The sequence below is a fragment of the Pollachius pollachius genome (genome assembly GCF_949987615.1).
Source record: "Pollachius pollachius genome assembly, chromosome: 1".
Classification (NCBI taxonomy): domain Eukaryota; kingdom Metazoa; phylum Chordata; class Actinopteri; order Gadiformes; family Gadidae; genus Pollachius; species Pollachius pollachius.
The window spans coordinates 44181429-44204116 of NC_136934.1; the positions used below are offsets into that span (position 1 = coordinate 44181429).

A 22688-nucleotide genomic window follows, 5' to 3' on the forward strand; every position below is an offset into this window, starting at 1 on the left:
TGCTTCAGCACCCCTAAAAATGGGCTAGCCTCGCCCCTGGTTGTTTCCAATAGACCTATATCAATAAATAGCTTTATATTAGCTTATTCCAACAAGCGTCAACATTCCAAACATAGAAAGAAGAATTTAGCGAAGAATTTAGTTAAAGTCGGAGTTTTAATGTTTATGGTCAACATGTAATACACAGGGTTTTTAAGCAATATCAATGAATAAAAATCATTATGGTAGCCCTTTCATAGCGTACCATATTACTATAGTATTATGGTACGTTATGAATAGGATTAATCAAATCTATCCATCTATAATGATTGTCTAATATGATGATGTGAGGAGCCTGCTCAGATGTTTCTACAGCAGGGCTTCTTGTCCTCTGCTCTGGTTTGGCCTCTCAGGGACACTGGAGCTCTGAAGTCTTGCTGGATCACCTCCTTACGACACAGCCTCCTGTGAATCTCTGGGAACATTCGGCACACCTAAGATTACAATCCAAAATATCAGATCCCAATCAGATTATAATCCATACTATCAGATTACAAATTGATTACAATTGATACCATGAAGTAATAAACAATGCTATCAGATTAATAGCCAATTATAAACCATACCATAAGGATATTATTACAATCAGGTAAAAAAATAAAAAGATAAAACATCAGATTAAAATCCAATCTATCAGATTAAAATCCATTTTATCAGATATCTATCACATTACAAAAACATTACAATATTACAATATTTACTTCAATACAGGTTATTTGTTATAATATATTACCTGACAAGACACTGTTGAATGCTACCTCGACATTAGTGGACTCTAAAGCAGATGTCTCCACAAACAGCAGAGCTTTCTTTTCTAGGGGGACAGAGACTGAAGTGTTAGAGGAGGTTTATCTGGTAGAGCAGGTGTCCCTTATAGTGTTTGAGAGGAGGTGTTGTATAGGAGGTGTACCTGATAGTGTTTAGAGGAGGTGTTGTAGAGAAGGTGTGCCTTGGTGTTTTAAAGGGTTTGTAGACGAGGTGCACCTGATAGTGTTTTAAAGGAGCTGTTGTAGCGAAGCTGATCTATGGGATGTGTAGTTGGGATGATGTTGTAGAGGTGTACCTGATAGTGTTTTAAAGGAGCTGTTGTAGCGAAGCTGATCTATGGGATGTGTAGTTGGGACGATGTTGTAGAGGTGTACCTGGTAGTGCTTTAAAGGAGGTGTTGTAGTGGTGTTGTAGAGAGGGTATATTTGAAATAGGTGTTGTAGGGGAGGTGTATTTAGAGTTGCTTAAGAGGAGTTGTTTTCAGAGGAGTAATCGAAGACGTGTATTAAGGGGAGGTTTTGGTGATGGTGTATTTAGAGGAAATGTTTTCGAGGAGGTGTATCAAAGGAGATGTTTTCAAGGTGTATTTCGAGGATATGTTTTTGAGGAGTTGCATTTCGAGGAGGTGATTTCGAGGAGGGGTATTTCGAGGAGGGGTATTTCGAGGAGGTGTATTTCGAGGAGGGGTACCTGCGTACTGTCTGGCCTCCGCCGTGGCGACACACCGGTCGGACTCCAGGTCTGTCTTGTTGCCGACCAGCATGACGACCACGTGAGGGTGGGCGTGGTCGAACAGCTCACTCAGCCATCTCTCTACACACTCATAGGTGGGCTGCTTTGTGATGTCATATACCACTAACGCCCCCACTGCTCCTCGGTAATACCTGAGTAGTAGTAGTATAGTAGAGGTATGGCAATAGTAAACCAGCAAAGTAGTATAGTAGTAGTAAAGTAATGGTACAGCCATAGTAAACCAGCATAGTAGTATAGTAGTAGTAAAGTAGTGGTATGGCAATAGTAAACAAGCAGAGTAGTATAGTAGTAGTAAAGTAGTTGTGTAGCAGTAGTTTAGTAGCATATTAGTAGTAGAGTGGTAGAATAGTAGTAACTACCAGGGTATTAAACATTATGTGTACTGTATTGACTTTTATCACCAAAGAATTAATTTGTTTTTGGCATAGTGTTCATTCCTTGTAGCACAGTATTATCATGATTTTAACATGGTATTAACTTAGCGTTGTTTGCATGGGATTAGCGCTGAGGCGTACGCGGAGGTGATGGCGCGGTATCGCTCCAGGCCGGCGGTGTCCCAGATCTGAGCCCTGATACTGGCCTCGCCGAGCTGCGTGGTCTTGGTGCTGAACTCCACCCCGATGGTGGTGCGGCTGTCTAGGGTGAACTGGTTCTTGGTGAATCGAGACAGCAGGTTGGTCTTGCCCACACCAGACTCTCCGGCCAGCACCACTGGAGAGGAGGGGAAAACGGAGTCATTTCAGTTTTACGTTCAGGGTAAATATTGAAGCCTTATGACACCATAGCACAGATTCACTGTAAACAGTAAGCGTTACACTATATTCAGTGGGGTGATGCTTTGGAGGGAGGGGGGAGGGGCAAGGAAGAGGAGGGACCAAAGACCTTTAGGGGCACTTAATTTTTCCTTATTTTTTACAATAAAGACGGACAACACCGACGGACAACACAATCCATCAGCCAAGCCCGAGCATACGCGATCTGATTGGATGACGGATCCGTCGCTGCCTGAAAAGTTGAAAATTTTTCAACTTTCTTGACGGAGCCGACGGATCCAACGGAACGGATGGATCCACAATGCATTGTGGCTCCGCCCCATTCAAAGTCAATGGGATCCGTCCGTTGACGGATGCAGTGGGCAAGAGGGGTTAGGCAAGCATTATCTTATTTCAGAGGGAAAACACGATTAGTTGTACCTATGCAGTGGGTAAGAACAGGTAAGGTGCACTAGGTCACACAGTTCCCCTGTAAGCATGTCTGTGCATAATAGAATGTACAACATAATCTGAGCTGGGTGTTTCAATGGGTCTGATTGTTGGCAGATAAAGGGGGATGGAAGTTCCTAGTCCTCTATCTCCTTTATCTTCTCTTGTCTTTGTCTTATCCTCTGTTTCAATTATCTCCTCTGTTGAGTCGGGAGACAGACACTATTCACTCCCATACTGAAAGATGCCATGTTTTAATGTGGCCTTGCTTGTCTTAAAGAAAGATCTCCTGAGCATGTCTTGAAGTCCTGTGCTTGGCTCATTCATATAAAGTTGTTTCTAGGACCTTGGTTGAGAAGGTTAGACTGAAGATAGGGGCAGCCTTTTATCAAGGACCACATTTACTCTTGTTAAACAAGATGAATGGGAAAGGGTGTTCCATGGCGCCCGATCAAGATGTCGAGATCATTTATAATATAAGGTGTACAAAAGCAAAGTGTTGAGCTAATATAATCTGTAATATCCAGAGATATACAATTGGACAATTCATTGGTATTAGCCCATAGTTTTAAACATAGGTTACTTTGCTTTTTTTAACCATAGATTAAAACTATGGGATAATACCATAGGTAAAAACAGGATTAATTGGTTAAAGTGTGTTGATGAAGCCTAAGGCAGATAGTGATAGCCCTCAGTATAATTATGCGTATAAACAGTAACGGAATGTTTACTTTTTCCTCACTGGGAGAATGTTTTCCTACTTTAAACTACTGTGTAACTCATGTAAAGATTACTACAGGTCGCTATGACAATGTGGCCTGGTTTCTCCTTTTTGTGCCAACTGGGTACTTTATATTAAAAAAAAAGCATTTATACTTTAAATCCATATGTGCTCTAATGGAAAACTATTTCACACTGCTCTAATATAAAACTATAATATTCTTACACGTTACATCGCTAAATAATCGAAAGCAATTTAAAAGGTGTCAGATTTAGTAAATAAGATAGTTAAAATATTTACCTTTGAAGACAAAGTTGTAGGCAAATTCTGAGCCCATGATGTTACACTGTATCTTCTAAGATCCGAACCTGTTAAAGAGAGGGAACACGTGTGAACACAAGTTCTGTGATGGTGTCATGGTGTGAACGACAATCAATTGACCAACGGGAAGAAGGCAGTTTGGGGGCGGAGCTTGGATGGGTTAGGGGCGGAGTTTGGTGATTGACTAACATTCGGAGACGCTAAGCGATGTAACATAGCCACCTGCTGGAAAAACATTAGGGTCTCCATTTACTTTTAAACTTCCTTATGTTAATTTTCCCTGCATGCTTTAATTGTGATCAAACGTATGGGAGTTACTAAAAATGCCGACTGGCAGGAGAATACAATAGCAATTGGAAAAACTATTAGTTGTATTAGTAACATAAAAAAATAAAACATGGCTTGATGAATTGGTCCACTTCTGCCCTTTTTTGTACCCTCTAAATTTACAGGATCTACAAACCTAAAAAGGCCATGACAAAACACAGGTGGATGTATCCACTACCTACCAAATAGCTTGTCAGTTAAATATCAAAAGGTTTATTTAGAAAAATCTCAAGGTCAGATAATAATCTCATCCATGGAAAAACTCAGGATCGCTGTTCTGAGTTGTTTGCACTTCTTCCAAGCCTAAAACGTAGCTAAGTTTAGCTGCACCATCTCCATAATGTGTGTATGTGTGAGTGGATGCATATTTTTCACTGGCTTTGCCACGTGTTTATAGTATTTTTACCATTCTCGGCTACATAGCCAGGAGTGAAAAAATGTAACTACGGAATTCTGTTGTCAAGCCCTTTAAGCATGGTTATTTTGATGGGTTCTGCTGAAGTATTCAGTGATGAACTTGCAGAGCAGGATGGGTCTTCTGAAAAGCACACCACAAATCCTCAGTTCAACAAAAACACGCATGGTGTTGTAAACGACACTTTATTATACAATCGTCAAGCACATCTGCAATTTTATTATGAAAATAGAACACAAAAACATTTTGAATCACGGTTTCCAGGTGTCTTTGTATTCCTTGATGATCATACTTTACTATATATTACATACTATATATTATATAGATAGATGATCACACAAAATTTTAAATTCTACAGAATATTTTTATTTGGCCAAACCCTCACCAGAAACTCACAAGTGAACATGCAATCATTTGGAGATGCATTTGCTGTTCAGCTGCATCAGTGTCACTAAATCATTTTCTTCCAATGGAAGCAAGAGATAAACTAACAGAAGTTTAATAAACGTAAATAGACGACCAAATACATACAAATCAAATCTCTGAATACACAGGGAAACAGTCCTTTTAACGCCAAAGCAGTCCATGTATCACGCTCCAGAGGAGAGGAGGTGCTGAGGAGCGGAGGAAGAGCGCTGACGAAGAGATTCTGAGGAGAGGAGGAGGCTTCGAGGGGAGGAGGGTTGGCTGGGCCAAGGAGAGGGGTTGCTGGCAGCGGAGGGGAGGGGCAGAGTAGGGTGTCGGACCCTGCTAGGAGGCTGCCACTTGGGTCAAGGGCTCCTCCAGGTAATCCACCAGAGCCTCCGCCTGAAAGTAGAGCAACTTCATCAATACCAACATACATTACCAAAATAGTAGCAGTGAATCATCAATGCATAATGATACATTTTCAATAAATAACCATATTATGATGCAATATCAGTACTAAATAACAATACCTTATCAATAACACATTATCAATACATCCAAAGCCAATGGTTTATTCCGCGTACATGCTACCTGTATAGCTTACCTTAGCTTTCAGCATTCCAAAACCAACAGTTTCTTTAGCGTACATGCACAGCAGCAGGTTCGCCACCCTGGTGATAGCGACTCTGCCCTCCTGAAAGAAAGGAGAGAAAGTACAATTAAAAAGGAGACAGAGAATAAAGAGCCACAAAATAAAAGAACATGCTACAGCTAGCTCGCCTCTCACCATGCAGTCCATCAGGATGAACTTGAGCTTGTCCTCATTGAAGGCTTGGTGCCCATTCTTGTCGTATGCTGCCCAGATGTTGCTGGCGATGGCCGCGGTGACTCTGGCGTCGGTGTCGCCATAGCCAGAGTAAGCCAGCAGGGATCCCTCGTTGTTGAGTAAACTATTCAAAAAAGTTCACAAAACTGAATTTAAAACTGAATCCATCTCATATAGCCACCACATCATTTCTTCCCTGTCTGTGATTTAAAAAGGTACTGTAGGTCAAATGTAATTGCTATAATTTGAACGTAATTATTAGTTATTAATTAGTTACCACTTCATCCGACTAACCAGGCTTTCGCATCCCTAATTGGTTCGGGTAACCTATTTTGCCTGTCAATCACAGATGCTTGAAACGCCAAGTGCGACACTTCGGAGAACATCACGGGGCATAAAGGGAGTGGAGTTTATTTGGGGTTATTGTGTTGCACAATATCGCACTACAACCCAACAACTCTCAAATGCTCCAGCTTTCCAGTCAGTTCACGTTACCATTAATATCACTAACCAAATGGAATGTTTTTTCCGCTTTTCTTATATCAGCAAGGTTTTTGTATGTCGGTTTATTAAGACCATTCTTCTATAAATTAAACACGTACTACAGTAACATCAGCGAGGCAACAACACATAGCAGCAGCCGTTTGCTTCTTCATCCGTTTACCTGTACCAACAACCCCTGGCTCCAATTAATCACATTGTACTGGATTCAGTTAGCCGACTCAGTGTGTTAGCTTCGGTTAGCCTACTTACAGGGTGCTCTGTACTCCATTAGTGTTCGCCTGGCTGAGGACCTGCGTCAGCGCCTTCGGTCGTAACATCGCTCCTCAGTGACTGGACGGGACTAAATGACACTGTGAAATACACCGTTACTACTAAATCCTACATGAAAAAATACAGAAGGAAAAGCGAGTTAGCAGTTTTGTCACCTGATGTTTCTCTGTTCCTCACAATGCATTGTGGGAGTTGTAGTAGATCTGCGCTCATTTACCAGTAGTAGTTGTCTTCAGGGCTCTCAACTTTTGAACTGAGTTCAGAGTGAGATTTTGGCGATGGGGGGGGGGGGGTGTATTAACATGTGGCTGCATAACAAATGTGTCCACAGACATGGTGACTAATGTATGATAGTAAGCTTTGTTGGACCTTAACATTAATATTAAGAAACAACACTGCCTCAAAAGGCTATTGGCTTAAGCAACACCAGTAGAGGCATATCCTTTTTCCTGAACTTTTAAACGTTGCAAACATGCAAAAACATAATTACATATTTGTGTGGCATTCAGTCCCATGCTTAAAATATATCTGTGGCATTCTGTAGGCCAATGCTGTGGTAGGGTACGTAAAGTATGACCAAGTGTTTATTTCTGTTCAATAGATAGAACTTTGTCAATCCCCTGTAGGAGAAATACTACAGGGGATTGACATTGGGGAACACCCTGTACGTGATGCAGGGTATCATATACCAACATTACACCCTACAGGAGGTCCTGGACACCACCCTGGCCTTCCTGTCGCAGTACCCCAGCGAGGCGGTCCTGCTCCATGTCCTCTCTGAGATGTCCGAGCACGACAGGGTCCACCGCATGGTGCAGGAACTGGTTGGGCCGGAGCAGCGCGTCTGGGTGAGTTCTGGCATGCCCACCATGAGGGAGGTCCGGGGGAAGGTGGTGCTGGTCCAGAAGAATTCCTTCGCCCTGGGAGTGCCCCTGCTGGCGGAGGGGAGCGGAGACGAACGCGTGTCGGAGATCAAGGACAAGGAGGACTCGCTGGCCAAAGTGCTGAAGCAAGCGGCGGCCGAGTGCAGAGGAGATAACATCGTGGTGAGCCACTCCAGCGGCACAGGGTTCGGAACCTTCTGGGGGATGTTTTTAAACCCCCGGCGCGTGGCGGAGAAGGTGAACCCCTGGCTGGACCACTTCCTGAGTCAGTACACCCCCAACCACCCCAGACCCTGCTTCGGGGTGCTCGCTATGGACTTCCCCGGGTTCGACCTCATCCAAACTATCATCAACCTAAACTGGTGTTAAGATCATGGCTCAGGATTCATAAGTTAACTGATTGTATTATCAATGAAACTAACCGATAGGTGTTTCAATAACAATTTGTTTTAATCAAAAAATTGATAGATATTTGGTTCGCCTACATTTATCGATTATTGTATTTTGGCTGGATTATTTACTTAACTTCATTCAAATAAAAGTTTCTGAATACGGATTTATTTTGTGTTTTGTCGTTCTTTTTTAACGGAATAAGAATATAAAGGGTTAAGGGGGGCGGTTCTACCGGGAAGCATTGGGCTCGGTCTGAGTCTGTTATTGTTATGATCTACGAAGTGCGCAACTGCGCAATAAGAGTGACTAAACCTTCAGTTAGTAACAGGCTCGAGTCACAGTCAGGGTAAAATCGTTTATAAACTACAGAAAGACTCAAACCGAACAGGTGAGAAGAATCCACTTCGCTGTATGGCAGAATTTGCGTTTTTGTTTCGTTTTCACAAGGTTGCATTTATTTTGAGTAACAGTAGATCAGTAGACAGTAGTTTCTTAAAATGATGAAATTGTGTTGAAAAAATAACTCATAAATATTTTTCTTGCTAATAAACTTACAAATATGTGTCATCATGCGATTTATAAAAGTTTATTTAACAGGATGATTCCAGTTTTCCTGATTGCGATGTTGGCATACGGATAGGATGGCGTATACGAACGGCCACGTTGGGCCGGTTTTCAACCAGAGTAGCGATCATGTGTCAGCAAAAACAATATTAAAAATGGTTGATTATGAATAGGCTACTTTCTATTGGAATAAACCTATTAAACCTAGTGAAATATACTCAATGCATAATAGAAAATCAACTTCAGCGCGGAGTATTTGCGGGCTGTAGGCTACTGGATGTATTGGGGTTGAACAGAGAAGTACGTTATTTAAAATGCAAATATGATTTACTAATGTAGGGCTACTTTTTTAGAAACTGAAATTATTTCTTTGGATTCATGTTGACAGAATGTTTAACAAATTATATACCCCAAATGTCAGAAGTTCTACACGTGAAATGTATTTCATAACTTTCAAATATGATACATTTTTTGTAAATCCTGCCATTGAATGATGAGATTATATAGACCTGGGCAGTGTGGAAACTATTCACAATCCAATTTGAAAGTCTTTATAACAGTAACGGCCATAACATTTCACAATCATAATCATTAATGAGGGAAGATATCATTTCCTGATTTTTCTGTTCATCAATCATAATTTCTTAAAATATGTATTTGTCTAAATGAACCAAGGCTTATATCTAGGAAACACAAACTACTGCACCATGGGAATATTACTTTTATCTTGTATTTCCTACTTTTCATCATTACAATTAAATTGAATTAAACTGTACTATGCCCAGACCAAATATAAGACCATAAGATGTCCCCCCCGCCATTCTTTTGATGATATTAATGACGATATTCTATTGTTGCATAGAAAGCTCATGGATTTTGTTTGTTCCAGGAGGGACATCATGTCTCTGTCCATGACCAAAAGCGAGGGGGTGACGGTGATGACCATGACCTCTGACCCTGGAAGCGCTTGTCCTCCGCTGTGTCAGATCCTGAAGGCACTCTGCTACAGCCCGGTGTGCTGCAACGTGTCCCAGAAACTACGCTCAGTCCTGGGGACCTCCCACTCAGCTCTGGGGGTTAGTTTACACCTAGTTTACACCTCCCACTCCCACTCAGCTCTGGGGGTTAGTTTACCCCTACCACTCAGCTCTGGGGGTTAGTTTACACCTAGTTTACACCTCCCACTCCCACTCAGCTCTGGGGGTTAGTTTACACCTCCCACTTAGCTCTGGGGGTTAGTTTACACCTCCCACTCCCACTCAGCTCTGGGGGTTAGTTTACACCTCCCACTTAGCTCTGGGGGTTAGTTTACACCTCCCACTTAGCTCTGGGGGTTAGTTTACCTCCCACTCAGCTCTGGGGGTTAGTTTACACCTCAGACTCAGCTCTGGTGGTAAGTTTACCCCTACCCCTCAGCTCTGGGGGTGAGTTCACCTCTCGCAACACGTGTACCTTCTGTGCTCTGTATGATCATGTATGAACACAGGGCGCTAAGACAGCACACACTTCCAATATCAAATCGGTTATTTAATGGGCCCACTGTACCGACGCATTTGTGTCATGAAAAAAATTATTGATAAGCTACAAAACAAACATTTGAATCCACCTCTTGGGACTCCCGGTTGGTTTTAACCAATACCTCCTCGGTTGTTTCTGTCTTGGTCGGAGCGCAGCGCTCCAAACAAGGCTGCATTCGGGATGATCTGGTTCAACCAACGATCCAACACAAGACGTCCACTGAAATGTTTCTTTCAACAAACTATCAGTGCATGTTTCAGGAGGACACATGCATGTGTACATTGGGTATTTACCAGTATTTAGTTTTCAAAGTATTCCAAATGTTTTTCATAAAATCGGTATTATCTTTCTTGTCTCAACAATAGCCATATCCAATCGACTGCGTTGGTCAAAGATATTGTATGTTGGTATTATGGGTTTGTTGTGCACTTCTAGTAGAACGATGTGTGACTGCAGACTAGCTGGGAATCCTGACACAATCGATATAGTTTGAGATGATCCGGGGCTAACCCTGAAATCTTTGACGTCATTTATTTAGTGTAAGCTTTGTCTTTGAGAGAAGGCATGGAGATCGTTCTGTTTTTGTTACCATCAAAAGTCAGGTGGGATTTGAACAAACTTAAGGTGTGTGATTTGTCAGGCGATGCAGATGATGGTGGGCCTGATCAACATTGGTCTTGGAGGGGTCCTCTCTACCAACGGGTCAAGCTACCTGTTATGGGAGTTAGGCTACTTCCCCTTCTGGATGGGGTCCCTGGTGAGGAGATCATCCTCTTCCTCTCTATACTACTCAATGTACTACTCACTATAGTACTCAGTTTACTACTCACTATAGTACTCAGTTTACTACTCACTATAGTACGTAGTTTACTACTCATTATAGTACTCAGTTTACTACTCATTATAGTACTTAGTTTACTACTCATTATAGTACTTAGTTTACTACTCATTATATTCCTCAGTTTACTACTCATTATATTACTCAGTTTACTACTCGTTATAGTACTCAGTTTACTGCTCATTATAGTACTCGGTTTACTACTCACTTTGGTACTCATAATAGTATTCAGTTCACTACTCATACTACACACACACATAGGTACTCTCATGTATTTTCTTCCCTCCAGTTCATCGTGTTTGGCCTCCTGTGCATCCTGTCTGAGAAGTTTCCCAGTCTTTGTTTGGTGAGTCTCATGCGCAGCACCTCTTCCCAAGTCCCGCCCCTGAAACCGCAAAGCCGTCTAATCGCATTTACATGAAAATTAAATTCCTGATATGTGTATGGTCCAAGAGGGTAAATTGGGGTGCGAAATCAAGCCGGTAAATTACCTCGGTCAGTGTAAACACGCAGACCATGCCGGGAAAAAGGCGGGCAGAAGAGGGGCATATTTGGCAAAAACGTTTTATCTCCAGGGGTGTTAAGCTCAGGTAGTGTATGTCCAGGTGTGTAAAGTTCTAGTTGTGTATGTCCAGTTGTGTAAAGCTCTAGCTGTGTATGTCCAGGTGGTGTCCAGTGTGACTGCTCAACTGTCTGGAATTGGGATCTCCATCACAGCCGTGGTGCTGTACTCCATCAACCTCTATGATGGAGAACGCAGCAGTTGGCCCTGCGAAATTAACCGCTACTACTACCACCATAGGAACAGCACCGCCATCAACTACAGCTCAGATATGGAGAAATGTCTTGAGGGCCTCAGCATCATCAAGGTCATTATTAATATCATTATTTATGATCTCATTATTCATACACTTGATCTTACAATTATATTCCTCACTTTTATAAATACACTATATCAAACCATTATAAACTCACTATTGTTAATACACTATATCTAACAATTATAATCTCACTACTGTTAACACACCACATCTAACTATTATAAATACACTCAAACAACAGAGAAAAATACCAATGTGAAACATAACAAATCCCCATGAACTTTTTGAATAACTATTTATTCAAAAACAAATGGCCCTTTAACATCCCATCTATTTTTGTGCGAAATGATGTCTTTCCAGCATGAAACATGCTGGAAAGTCTGTGAATAGGCCTTTTGGTCCAAAATAATGAAACTATCCTTTAATTTACAGTCTATACTTATATACTATCATTATAAATATTTTGTGACATGTTCCAGGGGGTTCTAGCAGTTTATTAATTGCATTAATATTAATAACATAAATTCGTGTTTGTGTTCAAGGGGGTTCTAGCAGGTTATTATTATTTGTATTCATATTCATAATAATATGATGTTTGTATTGCAGGCGATTCTACGCGGAGTCAACGGTCTACTGATCATTCTCTCAGTTCTCCAGCTCTGTCTTTCCATCTCCTGCGTTGTCCTGGGAATCAAAGCCATAAAAAAGGGCTTCAAGAAGGAGAAAAAGGTAGAGATAGGAGGAGGAGAACCAGGTTCAGTTAGGAGGATGAGAACCTGGTACAGATAGGAGGAGGAGAACCAGGTTCAGTTAGGAGGAGGAGAACCTGGTACAGATAGGAGGAGGAGAACCTGGTACAGTTAGGAGGAGGAGAACCAGCTACAGTTAGGAGGAGGAGAACCTGGTACAGATAGGAGGAGGAGAACCTGGTACAGATAGGAGGAGGAGAACCAGGTTCAGTTAGGAGGAGGAGCACCAGGTTCAGTTAGGAGGAGGAGAACCTGGTACAGATAGGAGGAGGAGAACCAGGTTCAGTTAGGAGGAGGAGAACCTGGTTCAGTTAGGAGGAGGAGAACCAGGTTCAGTTAGGAGGAGGAGAACCTGGTACAGATAGGAGGAGGAGAACCTGGTACAGATAGGAGGAGAACCAGGTACAGTTAGGAGGAGGAGAACCTGGTACAGTTAGGAGGAGGAGAACCTGCTACAGTTAGGAGGAGGAGAACCTGGTACAGATAGGAGGAGGAGAACCTGGTTCAGTTAGGAGGAGGAGAACCAGGTTCAGTTAGGAGGAGGAGAACCAGGTTCAGTTAGGAGGAGGAGAACCAGGTACAGTTAGGAGGAGGACCAGGAACAGTTAGGAGGAGGAAGAGAAGGAGGAGGATGAGGACCAGGTCAGTAAAGAGGAAGAGGAGAAAAATTGTCCACCTGTACCATCAGATAGACAGTAAATATACTGTCTATCTGATGGTACATCGAAGACATTGAACACTACACACCTCTCCTGACTGAGAAGCATGCCTACTGAGGCTGTGAGGCCAACATTGGTACTGCAGCCAGGGGCAATACTACATCATATGTTATCATCCTATATTAAATATGGGTAACCAATTCAATACAGAGATCTGTCATAGCTTATAATTCTATATGAAATACAGGGAAGATATGTAATAGAGACATTACGTACATGGATTGTGTTTCTGGCTCTAAGCTAATCAGGTTTTCCTTTTTTCTGACATAGGCCTACTATCTTGTTACTGCTGTAATATATTTATATCTATTAACCACAATCAAATTCTAACCATTTAGACCATAATGTCTTAATTATCCTTTGTGTGTGTGTGTGTGTGTGTGTTTGTGTGTGTGTGTGTGTGTGTGTGTGTGTGTGTGTGTGTGTGTGTGTGTGTGTGTGTGTGTAGATTGAAGACATCGAACACTACACACCTCTCCTGACTGAGAAGCCTGCCTACTGAGGCTGTGAGGCCAACATTGGTACTGCAGCCAGGGGCAATACTACATCATATGTTATCATCCTATATTAAATACGGGTAACCAATTCAATATAGAGATCTGTCATAGCTTATAATTCTATATGAAATACAGGGAAGATATGTAATAGAGACATTACGTACATGGATTGTGTTTCTGGCTCTAAGCTAAACAGGTTTTCCTTTTTTCTGACATAGGCCTACTACTAACATTATAACCGACTTTAGCAAAACATTTTTTGGCAATGCTAATCAAATTAAACATAAAATAACTTCATGTACAATACATATATTTGTATTTTATGACTGAATGATAATACATTTGATTACAAAATGAATGGAGTTGTCTTTGCATTTGCATGAAGCAATATTATAACTCGTTCCAACAGGAGCAGCAATTGAGACAAAACTGTTATTCCTTCTTTCTTGGCTTTCCTTATTGTAAGTATTAATAAGATACTATTAAACTCTAGTTTAATATACTTATTAGCACCATGCCAATCACGCAATATTATTATGAAATAGCTATCCTCTACCACGTTATAATATCGTTTCATGTTACATCACACTGTATCATTATGTTCATCTTCTCATTGCTGTGGAACGCTACGTACACTTGCATGATCCTTCCCGACTTCCGGCGGTCAATTATGTAAGGTATAATGAATAGAACGCCGGTCATTATCGGGAAAATAAGCCCCGACAGGGCGAACGGGACAGTGACGCGAAGCGGAGGTGTCTTGCTTCTCCCTGAAGGGGCTTATTTTCGATAATGACGGGCGTTCTATACATTATCCCTCTTATTACATGGCTACTTGCCAAAACGAAAAAATAACTTAACACGGTGTGTCTTTTTACAATTTATTTGTTACCATTCGTAGTGTTGATCAGCAGAGAAATAGTTTGCCAAAGACGTTGACGTCGCTTATCAACCAAATACGCTCGGGTTGATAAGTTACTGGACTGCTTGCGGAGCGATACGAAAGACGTGAATCAGAGGCAAAAAATCAATTTTCCTTAATAGCGGTCAAATTTGCTTAGCAACGATCAATTATCAAAAAATAATTGACCGCCGGAAGTCGGAAAGGACCATTCAAGTGAATGGAGCATTCTACAGCATTAAGAAGAGCCGTGTAATCATTTTCGATAATGACCGTTGCTAAGCATATGACTGCTGGAGAGTGGATTTGTTCCCTCTGATTCACGTCTTTCGTACGACTCCGTAAGTAGTCGGTAACTTATCAACCCGAGCGTATTCGGTTGCTAAGCGACGTCAACGTCTTTGGCTGACTTTTTCTCTGCTGATCAACACTACGAATGCTGGTAAAAAATTAATTGTATCGAAAATTAGCACCTTCAGCGCGAAGCAAGACAACTCCGCTTCGCGTCGGTGTCCTGTTAGCCCTGTCGGGGCTTTTTTCCAGAGATGGGACAAAGTCACTGTTTGGCAAGTCCCAAGTCTTAGCAGTCAAGTCCGAGTCGAGTCCCAAGTCAAGACAGGGAAAGGCAAGTCGAGTCCAAGTCAAAGTCACACCAAAGCCAAGTCGAGTCCAAGTCCAAGTCCCAAGCTTTTTCAAGTCTTGAACAAGTCATCATGTATTTTTACTTAATAATGTCATTATTAGGCTATTGATCATAATTTCAACATATCACTCTAATGTACAGTCATTTCTTATCAACACAGTTATAATATGTTCATTGTTTCTGTCTTCAAATGCGTTATGATATGCGCATGCGCCAAAATCGTATGTTTTTAAAAGTAGCCCAATAGGGTGGGAAAACCACCCAATCTGGCAACACTGCCTGAATGTCCTCAAAACGTAGGCCAATAGGTCGGTAAAAAACGCCCAATCTGGCAACACTGCTGAACGTCCTCACCTCCAGCGTCAACGTAAATCAATGACACCAACTGAAACGAAGCCGATATGAAACTTTAACTGTGATTCTGAAGAAAGCATAAATGATATCAAAATTCAGTTTCGATATTATTGAAGATACGAGTGTGTAGATTTGTTATATTTTTTGAACGAAGGTAAATGGTTGAACAATGATTTAGTTACGATGTCTTAAGTGTCAGAGGCTGGCCAGACGGCTTCAATGGGACCAACTCAAAACGCAGCTGATATGAAACTAAAACTGTTATTCTGAATAAAGTATAAACGATATCGAAATTTCGTTTTGATATTATTGAAGTGTCGATTTTTCTTCGCTCGCTGTTTTTTTCATCTTCACGGAAGTGAATGCGTCTTGGGTGTCTAGCCCTCTAGGCGGGAAATAGGTTAGATATCTAAAACGGTCCGTGTACTTTGCGGCCAATGGATTTTCGTTTTGAAATGAGAAAACCAAAATCGGGAAACGAGCTGTTTCCCGATTACCATATAGAGATAGGAAAACAAAATTCCGAAAATGACCCATTTTCCGAATTTTGTTTTGATAATAGAAAACGGAAAACGGTAAAACGACCAGTTATCTGATTTTCTTTGATGTGCTTAAACATGGACATCGGGAATTAAAATACTGCGTGGAAATCTTCTTTCTCAATTTTGCGAAGATTTTGTGTTGTGACCCGGAAGTTGCTCTCACAAGCTTAACCGTTACATTTAATTAAGCATGGAATGGAAATGGAGAGCTTCATATTGTTTCGCGGACCTAAACGGCTGACTATGAAGCAAGAGGACATGTCTGCAGACAGAATTTGCAGGATTTTTCAGGTGATGTTACTTTTCAACTTATAATTGACACTTTTATCCATTGCAAAAAAAATGCTCACACAGTTCACAGCGCCTTAGCTTGGTGGCATGTCATTCTACGACAGGTAGAATGAGTTAATGTTAGCATAGCCGCGGCTATTTTTTGAGCGCAAAATAGTTTTTTGACTTCCCACATGCAATTTTACAAACGGTAACATTAACATTTTGATTTTAACATTAACTCATTTGTTGGAGAGACTAGTGATGTACTAGTAGTGGTAATAATACTAGTTGACATGACATAACTGTTTAGGGATGTTCTCTCAACTAGATTGATTAGTTAGCATAGTTCGCTAAATATCTAACTGCCAGGGCTCGCAAATATCTAGCCACTCCTTCATCCACGATGCCGTGTGAAAGACGTTGTTGTCACTTGTCAGTCACAGGACACATGGTGCTAAAGAAGCCGTCAGCTTTACTGTCAGGGAATGTGAACAAGGTAGTTTGCCACACCAGCTGGCGAAAGGAAGACTAAATTGTGTCATGGTGTGGTCAATGGTTGTTTGACAATAAAGATACATTTTCAACCATCCACTAAAACAATGGCTAAGAAGCCCAAATCATTTCTGTTTGATTTGAAAAGATAAGAAACATTTGTATTCAACCAAACAATAGCTAAAAAGCCCGAATTCTTTTTGGGATGATGATATAGGTGTTCCATATGGAAAAGCAAAGAGAACTGCTAAAGACTTGGCGCTCTGAGATTCTTCTGAACAAACTTCTGAAGAGTGCGTTACAAATAAAATTAATTATTATTATTATTATTAAAGAACTGCTGAGTTGCAGCACCATTGTTTTAGTTTTTCATTAATGAAAAAAGAAAACATGTTAAATGTATATATCCGTCTTTTGTCATGATTAATATACAGAGAAAATCGGTAATATGTGATAAATCATGATTAATCCACAGATTAATCCACACTTTTTTTTTTAATCATTTCACAGCCCTAATATATATATGAATTGTTTTAAGTATGTTGACCTGTGATGTATATTTGTTATGGAAACACGGGATTAGCATTAGTATTTGTACTATTTAATTACAATGTTTTTTAATCCTTTATGGTATTTTTCATTTAATTCTATTAAACAGGTCAGTTGCAGCAGTCTTTATATCACGGACGACTCCAACACGGCAATATTTCCAGAGCCAGCAGGCCATTTTTCCATAATTAATCTAACTAATCGCAGTCATTATGAGGTCCACGGCGATGTAGAGCACCTTCCACCCGCTGCTGGTGCTCCTGCTTTTGGGTTCATGCGCCGACCCTCACCGGCTTCTGCTTCTGCCACATCTTTTTCTGCGGCTGGTTTTTCCACTGAAACACCACCACCACCACCACGAGCTGGAATTCCACGAGCTAGTGGAGCTAGCTTGTTCCAGGGAAGATCATTCCAAAGGTTACTTGTTAAATATGTAACTGATCTCTGCTGCTAAAATCTCGTCCTATAATATATAAATATCATTTTAGGCCCATAGGTGTGATTTTAAGACGGTCTGATTTATCCCCAGGTCAATCCATCTGGCAGAAATTGTTAATGAGAAACTCAGTCCTTCCAGGACAGTAGTTGTGCGCTTTTTGGAAGCTGAGGCCTGCGTTGAACGAATTTCGGCCAAAGTTCAAGATGCCGTGGGCTCTGATAAGCCTATTACCTTGACGGACACCCAAGGAAACGAAATAATGGACTCTGAGGGCACAAGAAGTAAGTTGTATGATCAGAAACTTGCTTCTAATTTGTGATTTCTAATAAACCTTAATGTTGATTTTAAAGGAGTCATTGATTGCAAAAAACAAATTTACCTTGTCACAGTTGATTAACGACAGTTCAGTGGGTAAAATGTACGTACAATGAACCCTTAAAGTCCATTGACACTTCTTTCATATGCAAATCTCACAATTAAAAACCGGTAGGTATGTAAAGCAGGATTTGCTAAGAAGATGTAGCTGAAAAGGTGCTGTTCTGACCCTTTGTTCATTAAAACCGCAAGCTGTAGTATTATGTTGTTGCTAACGTATCCTCCCTGTTTCTATTATCGGTAGATGTGATGGTTTAGTTTATTGGCAATGTGGCTAACGTTATTTCATGTCCCTGACTGTGTTTCATTCAAATAAATAACACGTGTTTGTATACAGCCCAACCAATGTTACATACCCTATTCGGAGACCGTAAGGAACCGTGTGAAATACCCCCAAAAAGTCAATGACCCCTTTTAAAAACAGAAGTGAAGTTAATGTTTTCTGACTTCTTAGGTTCCCAGTTCTGGAAACAGAACTCAAGAAAAATATATGCTGTGCCTGAAAGTGACTTTGTGGAGTTTCAGAATGGGAGAAGAGCTAAAACAAGGTAATACAACATTTGATCTGTAGGCAAATTCATATATGAACTAAAACTTCCTGAAGGAAATACCAGTGTAATGCAAAAGTTAAGAAAGGAAAAAGAAAAGAAAGTAGAGTGGAAGAATAATTATTATTTGAACTTAATTTGGTCTGCTTTTTTGAGTGATGATCATGAATGAAGTCATTATGATTCAATTATATGACAACAATGTCTAATAGGTTGACGCTTTTACAGAGTAAAATAAAGATTTATAAAATATTCAGAAAGATATTCAAACATTTGTTCATATGCACCATTTTAAAAAAATCTTTAATCCTTTCTTTTCTGTTCATACATTTAAGTCGAAGGGATGGAGATTCAAGCCTGCAGGAGGTCCTTGGACGTGTTGACCAGCTGAAGCAAGCCGCCGGGAGTCTCCAAGAGGTCACTAATTCAATCAACCAGCAGTCTCAGCTGGCCAAGTCTCAAAAGGAGGAGATCATGGCAAATGTCGGTTTGCAGCCCTTAAAGGAAGCCTTTGCATGTCTTGTGTGTAAAGGAGCGTGTAAGATATGTAACAGTAGGTCATTCTACAGTACAAAACATAGCCGCCTGCCACCCTCAAGCACTGCGCTGACCAGCTGTCACGGGTGTTCATCGCCATCTTCAACATTCACTCGGCGATAAAACACACTTCTGATTGCTTACAGTTAATTTCCTTCTATATTGCAGCTAACAATTAAATATTATTTTCTGCATCAATTTATAATATATATTTTTTTAATCTTGCAGCTGTAATGGCAGATCCCATGTTTGCCACATGCTGTGAATCGATAATTGGATGTCGTACCTGTGTGGAGCTGTGGTTAGTCACATCAGACCACTGCTTGAAATGCAGGGCAGGAGACTTTGAAAATAAAATACATGAAGTGAAGGGTGTCTCTGCTGCCTTGTCACTTTTCAAGGAGAGAATAATTGAATAGATTTGATTTGATAGATAATTGTTTGTTATTGTTTGTTATGTTTGCATTACTGGAACTACCTCAGTTTGTTTGTTGGATGTTATTATGGGTACATGACCAGAAAGATGTTGTTTGTTGTAATGTTTATATTGTGTGTGACCGTTTTAAAAAAAAAAAAAAAAGAAAAAAAAGACAACTTCCACTTTATCATTGTTGTAATAAAATGTTATTTTTGGTATACTGCTTCTTCATTGACCATTGCAGGTCACTGTGTAACAGGTCGCACATGTCTTGAGGTGATATCAATCAGAGACCTCACCGCATTTTTAAAAGGGCCATAGTTATGGTTAACCACATTTTGGTAGAGGGATAGCAAATCAAAGAGAGAACCAAACTCAGTTTCAGTCCATTGTTGGGCTTCTTCAGAGGGGAAAGGATCACTTCCACAAATGGATTCTCTTTTCAAGGCTGATCCCATTTCCTGCTGATACAGGTCAGCTGCAACTGCACCGACTGGCAGAAGGTCCTCAGAAAGTTTTGCAGGACACCCTTCTTTAGCCAGTTCGTTTGGTATTCCCCTTCCTGCAAGACAGTAAAGTGAGTAGTGAGATTAAAGGGGTTACACTTGTGGGGAGGTAATCATTTTGCCAATGATGTTTTGACTTGTTATTTTAGTTGTCTTTCACAGCATATTGGAGTTGACAATAATGACTAAGCTTCATTCAGATGGGGGTCATTCCTACAAAATTCACCCAATGTAAATGCCCTCAAATTAAAGATGAATGTCTGTGCTTTGAGCATGTATTCATTTACATTCAACTCCAAACCTGTAGAAGTCATCTAAAATAGCAAGAACATGGTCAATGTCCAAAAAACTTGATTCTAACTAATAACATGTTTTACTAATTGAATCTGCCCCTCTACAGTAAGTACTGGATTTGCAGTGTTGCAATTTGAGCTACACATTTGTGAATCCATTTCAGATTGAACTCTACAATAGAACATCAAAATTAATTTACACTGCTTTATTAGCAAGTTATGCCTGTAATACAGCCAGTAAAATGAAATTAATCATACCTGGGATCCTGTGTGCATTCCATGCCTGTACGACATTTGTGATGCCAATCCTAGCCAGCTGGCATGTCAGGTTTGACACACAATACCTGGATGTGTTGTCCTCCATGTCCAGTTCGTCCTGGTCCACCAGCTGTACCACAGCTGTCTTCAAAGGGTAGTTGACTCAAGCATTCACCTCCGACCACATTCTCTCTATCACATGGTTCTGTGCAGGTTATAAGGATAGTGTCAGTCTGCCTGCCCTCATTAGAAATACGCCTCAATGGCAAGAAACCAGGATTCATTTTTAACAACACATTTATTTTACCCTTGTAGAAGGTGTCTGAAGGTAGGGCTGCCTTTGAGTATTGTGTCGATGTTCTGCCAGTTTTTCCTGGATGAATAAAGCCAGATATAATTCTTTCCCACAGTCAACTCTGACCTGGTCCCATAGTCCATAGGAAAGAACAGCAGGCCTGAAGATAAATCACCGACAAACATAAAATATACATAAACAGCATCAGTCTCTTAGCCATGGCCAGCTAAAGTGACAATTACATTTTTTTGTCAAAATTGGAATGATATCAATAATAGTAAAAGTGGAAAATGAACTAAGAAACTGGAAGAGGGAAAAAGTTTTTTGTTTTTTCCAAATTAATTATTTCCATATTACAAATCTAGGTTTTAACCTTTTTTAATGTACTTGTTCAAGTCTGGGTCCTCCTAAGGAGACAACTTTGGGTTCCACCTTACAAAGTCTGTGAAGTTAATTTACCGGTACACTTCCTCATAAATCACGATGTTGTTCTTTATTGGCATGGTGGAGTGACCGACCACCTTCTTGCTGAAACCATCGATAGCCATAACATGAGTCACTCCCAACATAACAAGCTTCTCATTCTGATCTACATGCAGCTTGTGACCCATGTATTCTGCATTGTAGGGTATGGGGTTCAGATTCCGGGCACCCTAAAATATAAGAATTACATTATAATAAAAACTCAATAATCTTTCATTCGTATGATTAGAATCTCAACACGTATGTTCCATTGAAATGTAGAAACACAATGCTATTTGACCTTACCTGCTGTCTTGCAATGTGGTAGGGTTGATGAATACTTCTCAACACATTGCCCACTCTGCCTTCAGAAGCTTTAACCCCTTTTGCGGATAGATATCCAGTCATCATTTTTCGACCAAAAGACGATCCAGTCTGGGGGGGGGGGGGGGGGGGGGTTAGGTATGATGTTTGGCATACATAATATATATACATATTATAAAACAATTGGGTTCTATCGAGTTATTAAGCTGTTTCTGATTGGACGAGAGACGTTCCATGAGTTGGAATATCCCAGGACATCCCAACTCGGACTTTCACAGCTAATAATAAATCACTCTGCGATGACATTCTAAAGCGCGTTGATGATAACTGTTAGTTCTTGTAATTCCAAACCAAGACGTTGACTGGAACTATTTTTTGTTGCGGAGAAACAATGGTGAAATTAACATTTTTTAAATCAATAACTTCGTGTTGAAATGTTAATTGGTTGAATATAAAATTGTTTTATAAAAGCAATATAGTACTCGTGCGAGTGGGGTAGGTAAGGGATATTGTTACCTTCTGTTACCTACGGCCGAACACCACCCGTGGGAATATCCCTTACCTACCCCACTCGCAGCCTACTATATTGCTTAAATATATATATTTAATTATAAATAATAAATCATCTTAGTTTAAATGTAAATTTTATGCTAAATGTTACATTTGATAATAATGTGATTAAGACGTGCATTTTTTAAAAATACAGAAATATTTTCTGTTGATTAACAACCAACGTGTTTATGAATTAAATCCAAAAATTGCATAAGCACCAGTCAGATGCCCGACTTTGCATATAACTGTGGTCAGCTTTTTATGTAAGAGTAGCATTCCTTTGTATGTTTTACAAAAGCGGTAATCGTGAAAGGTGGATGATAAAAAAAAAACCTACCTCGAGAGTACCTTCAGCGACTTCAACTTCAAGTTGACTATCAGGGCAGAAGT

General features: G+C 40.4%; 4 protein-coding genes across 4 annotated transcripts; 2 read left to right on the forward strand and 2 right to left on the reverse strand.

Moving 5' to 3' along the window:
• Positions 1–338: 338 nt before the first annotated feature.
• On the reverse strand, positions 339–3820 carry LOC307076521 (ras-related protein Rab-25-like; the record flags this gene model as incomplete). Its single annotated transcript, XM_079737556.1, has 5 exons — positions 339–454; positions 773–853; positions 1498–1691; positions 2076–2271; positions 3784–3820. 5 exons carry the CDS (start codon positions 3818–3820, stop codon positions 339–341), a joined length of 624 nt encoding a protein of 207 aa, XP_079593682.1.
• A 903-nt stretch (positions 3821–4723) lies between these two features.
• lamtor2 (late endosomal/lysosomal adaptor, MAPK and MTOR activator 2) lies at positions 4724–6734 on the reverse strand. Its single transcript, XM_079749869.1, has 5 exons — positions 6710–6734; positions 6534–6634; positions 5742–5904; positions 5559–5648; positions 4724–5353 (listed from the first exon to the last, which is right to left on the reverse strand). Exons 2-5 carry the CDS (start codon positions 6599–6601, stop codon positions 5297–5299), a joined length of 378 nt encoding a protein of 125 aa, XP_079605995.1. The 5' UTR covers positions 6602–6634; positions 6710–6734; the 3' UTR covers positions 4724–5296.
• A 491-nt stretch (positions 6735–7225) lies between these two features.
• On the forward strand, positions 7226–7820 carry LOC307090033 (1-phosphatidylinositol phosphodiesterase-like; the record flags this gene model as incomplete). The annotated part of the gene is made up of 1 exon (XM_079756563.1): positions 7226–7820. The coding sequence occupies one exon, from the start codon at positions 7226–7228 to the stop codon at positions 7805–7807; it is 582 nt and encodes a 193-aa protein (XP_079612689.1). The 3' UTR covers positions 7808–7820.
• Positions 7821–8087: 267 nt separating this feature from the next.
• LOC307074044 (membrane-spanning 4-domains subfamily A member 15-like) lies at positions 8088–13895 on the forward strand. Its single transcript, XM_079734037.1, has 7 exons — positions 8088–8219; positions 9285–9471; positions 10554–10670; positions 11041–11097; positions 11417–11620; positions 12179–12301; positions 13489–13895. Exons 2-7 carry the CDS (start codon positions 9295–9297, stop codon positions 13540–13542), a joined length of 732 nt encoding a protein of 243 aa, XP_079590163.1. The 5' UTR covers positions 8088–8219; positions 9285–9294; the 3' UTR covers positions 13543–13895.
• The last annotated feature ends 8793 nt before the right edge of the window (positions 13896–22688 follow it).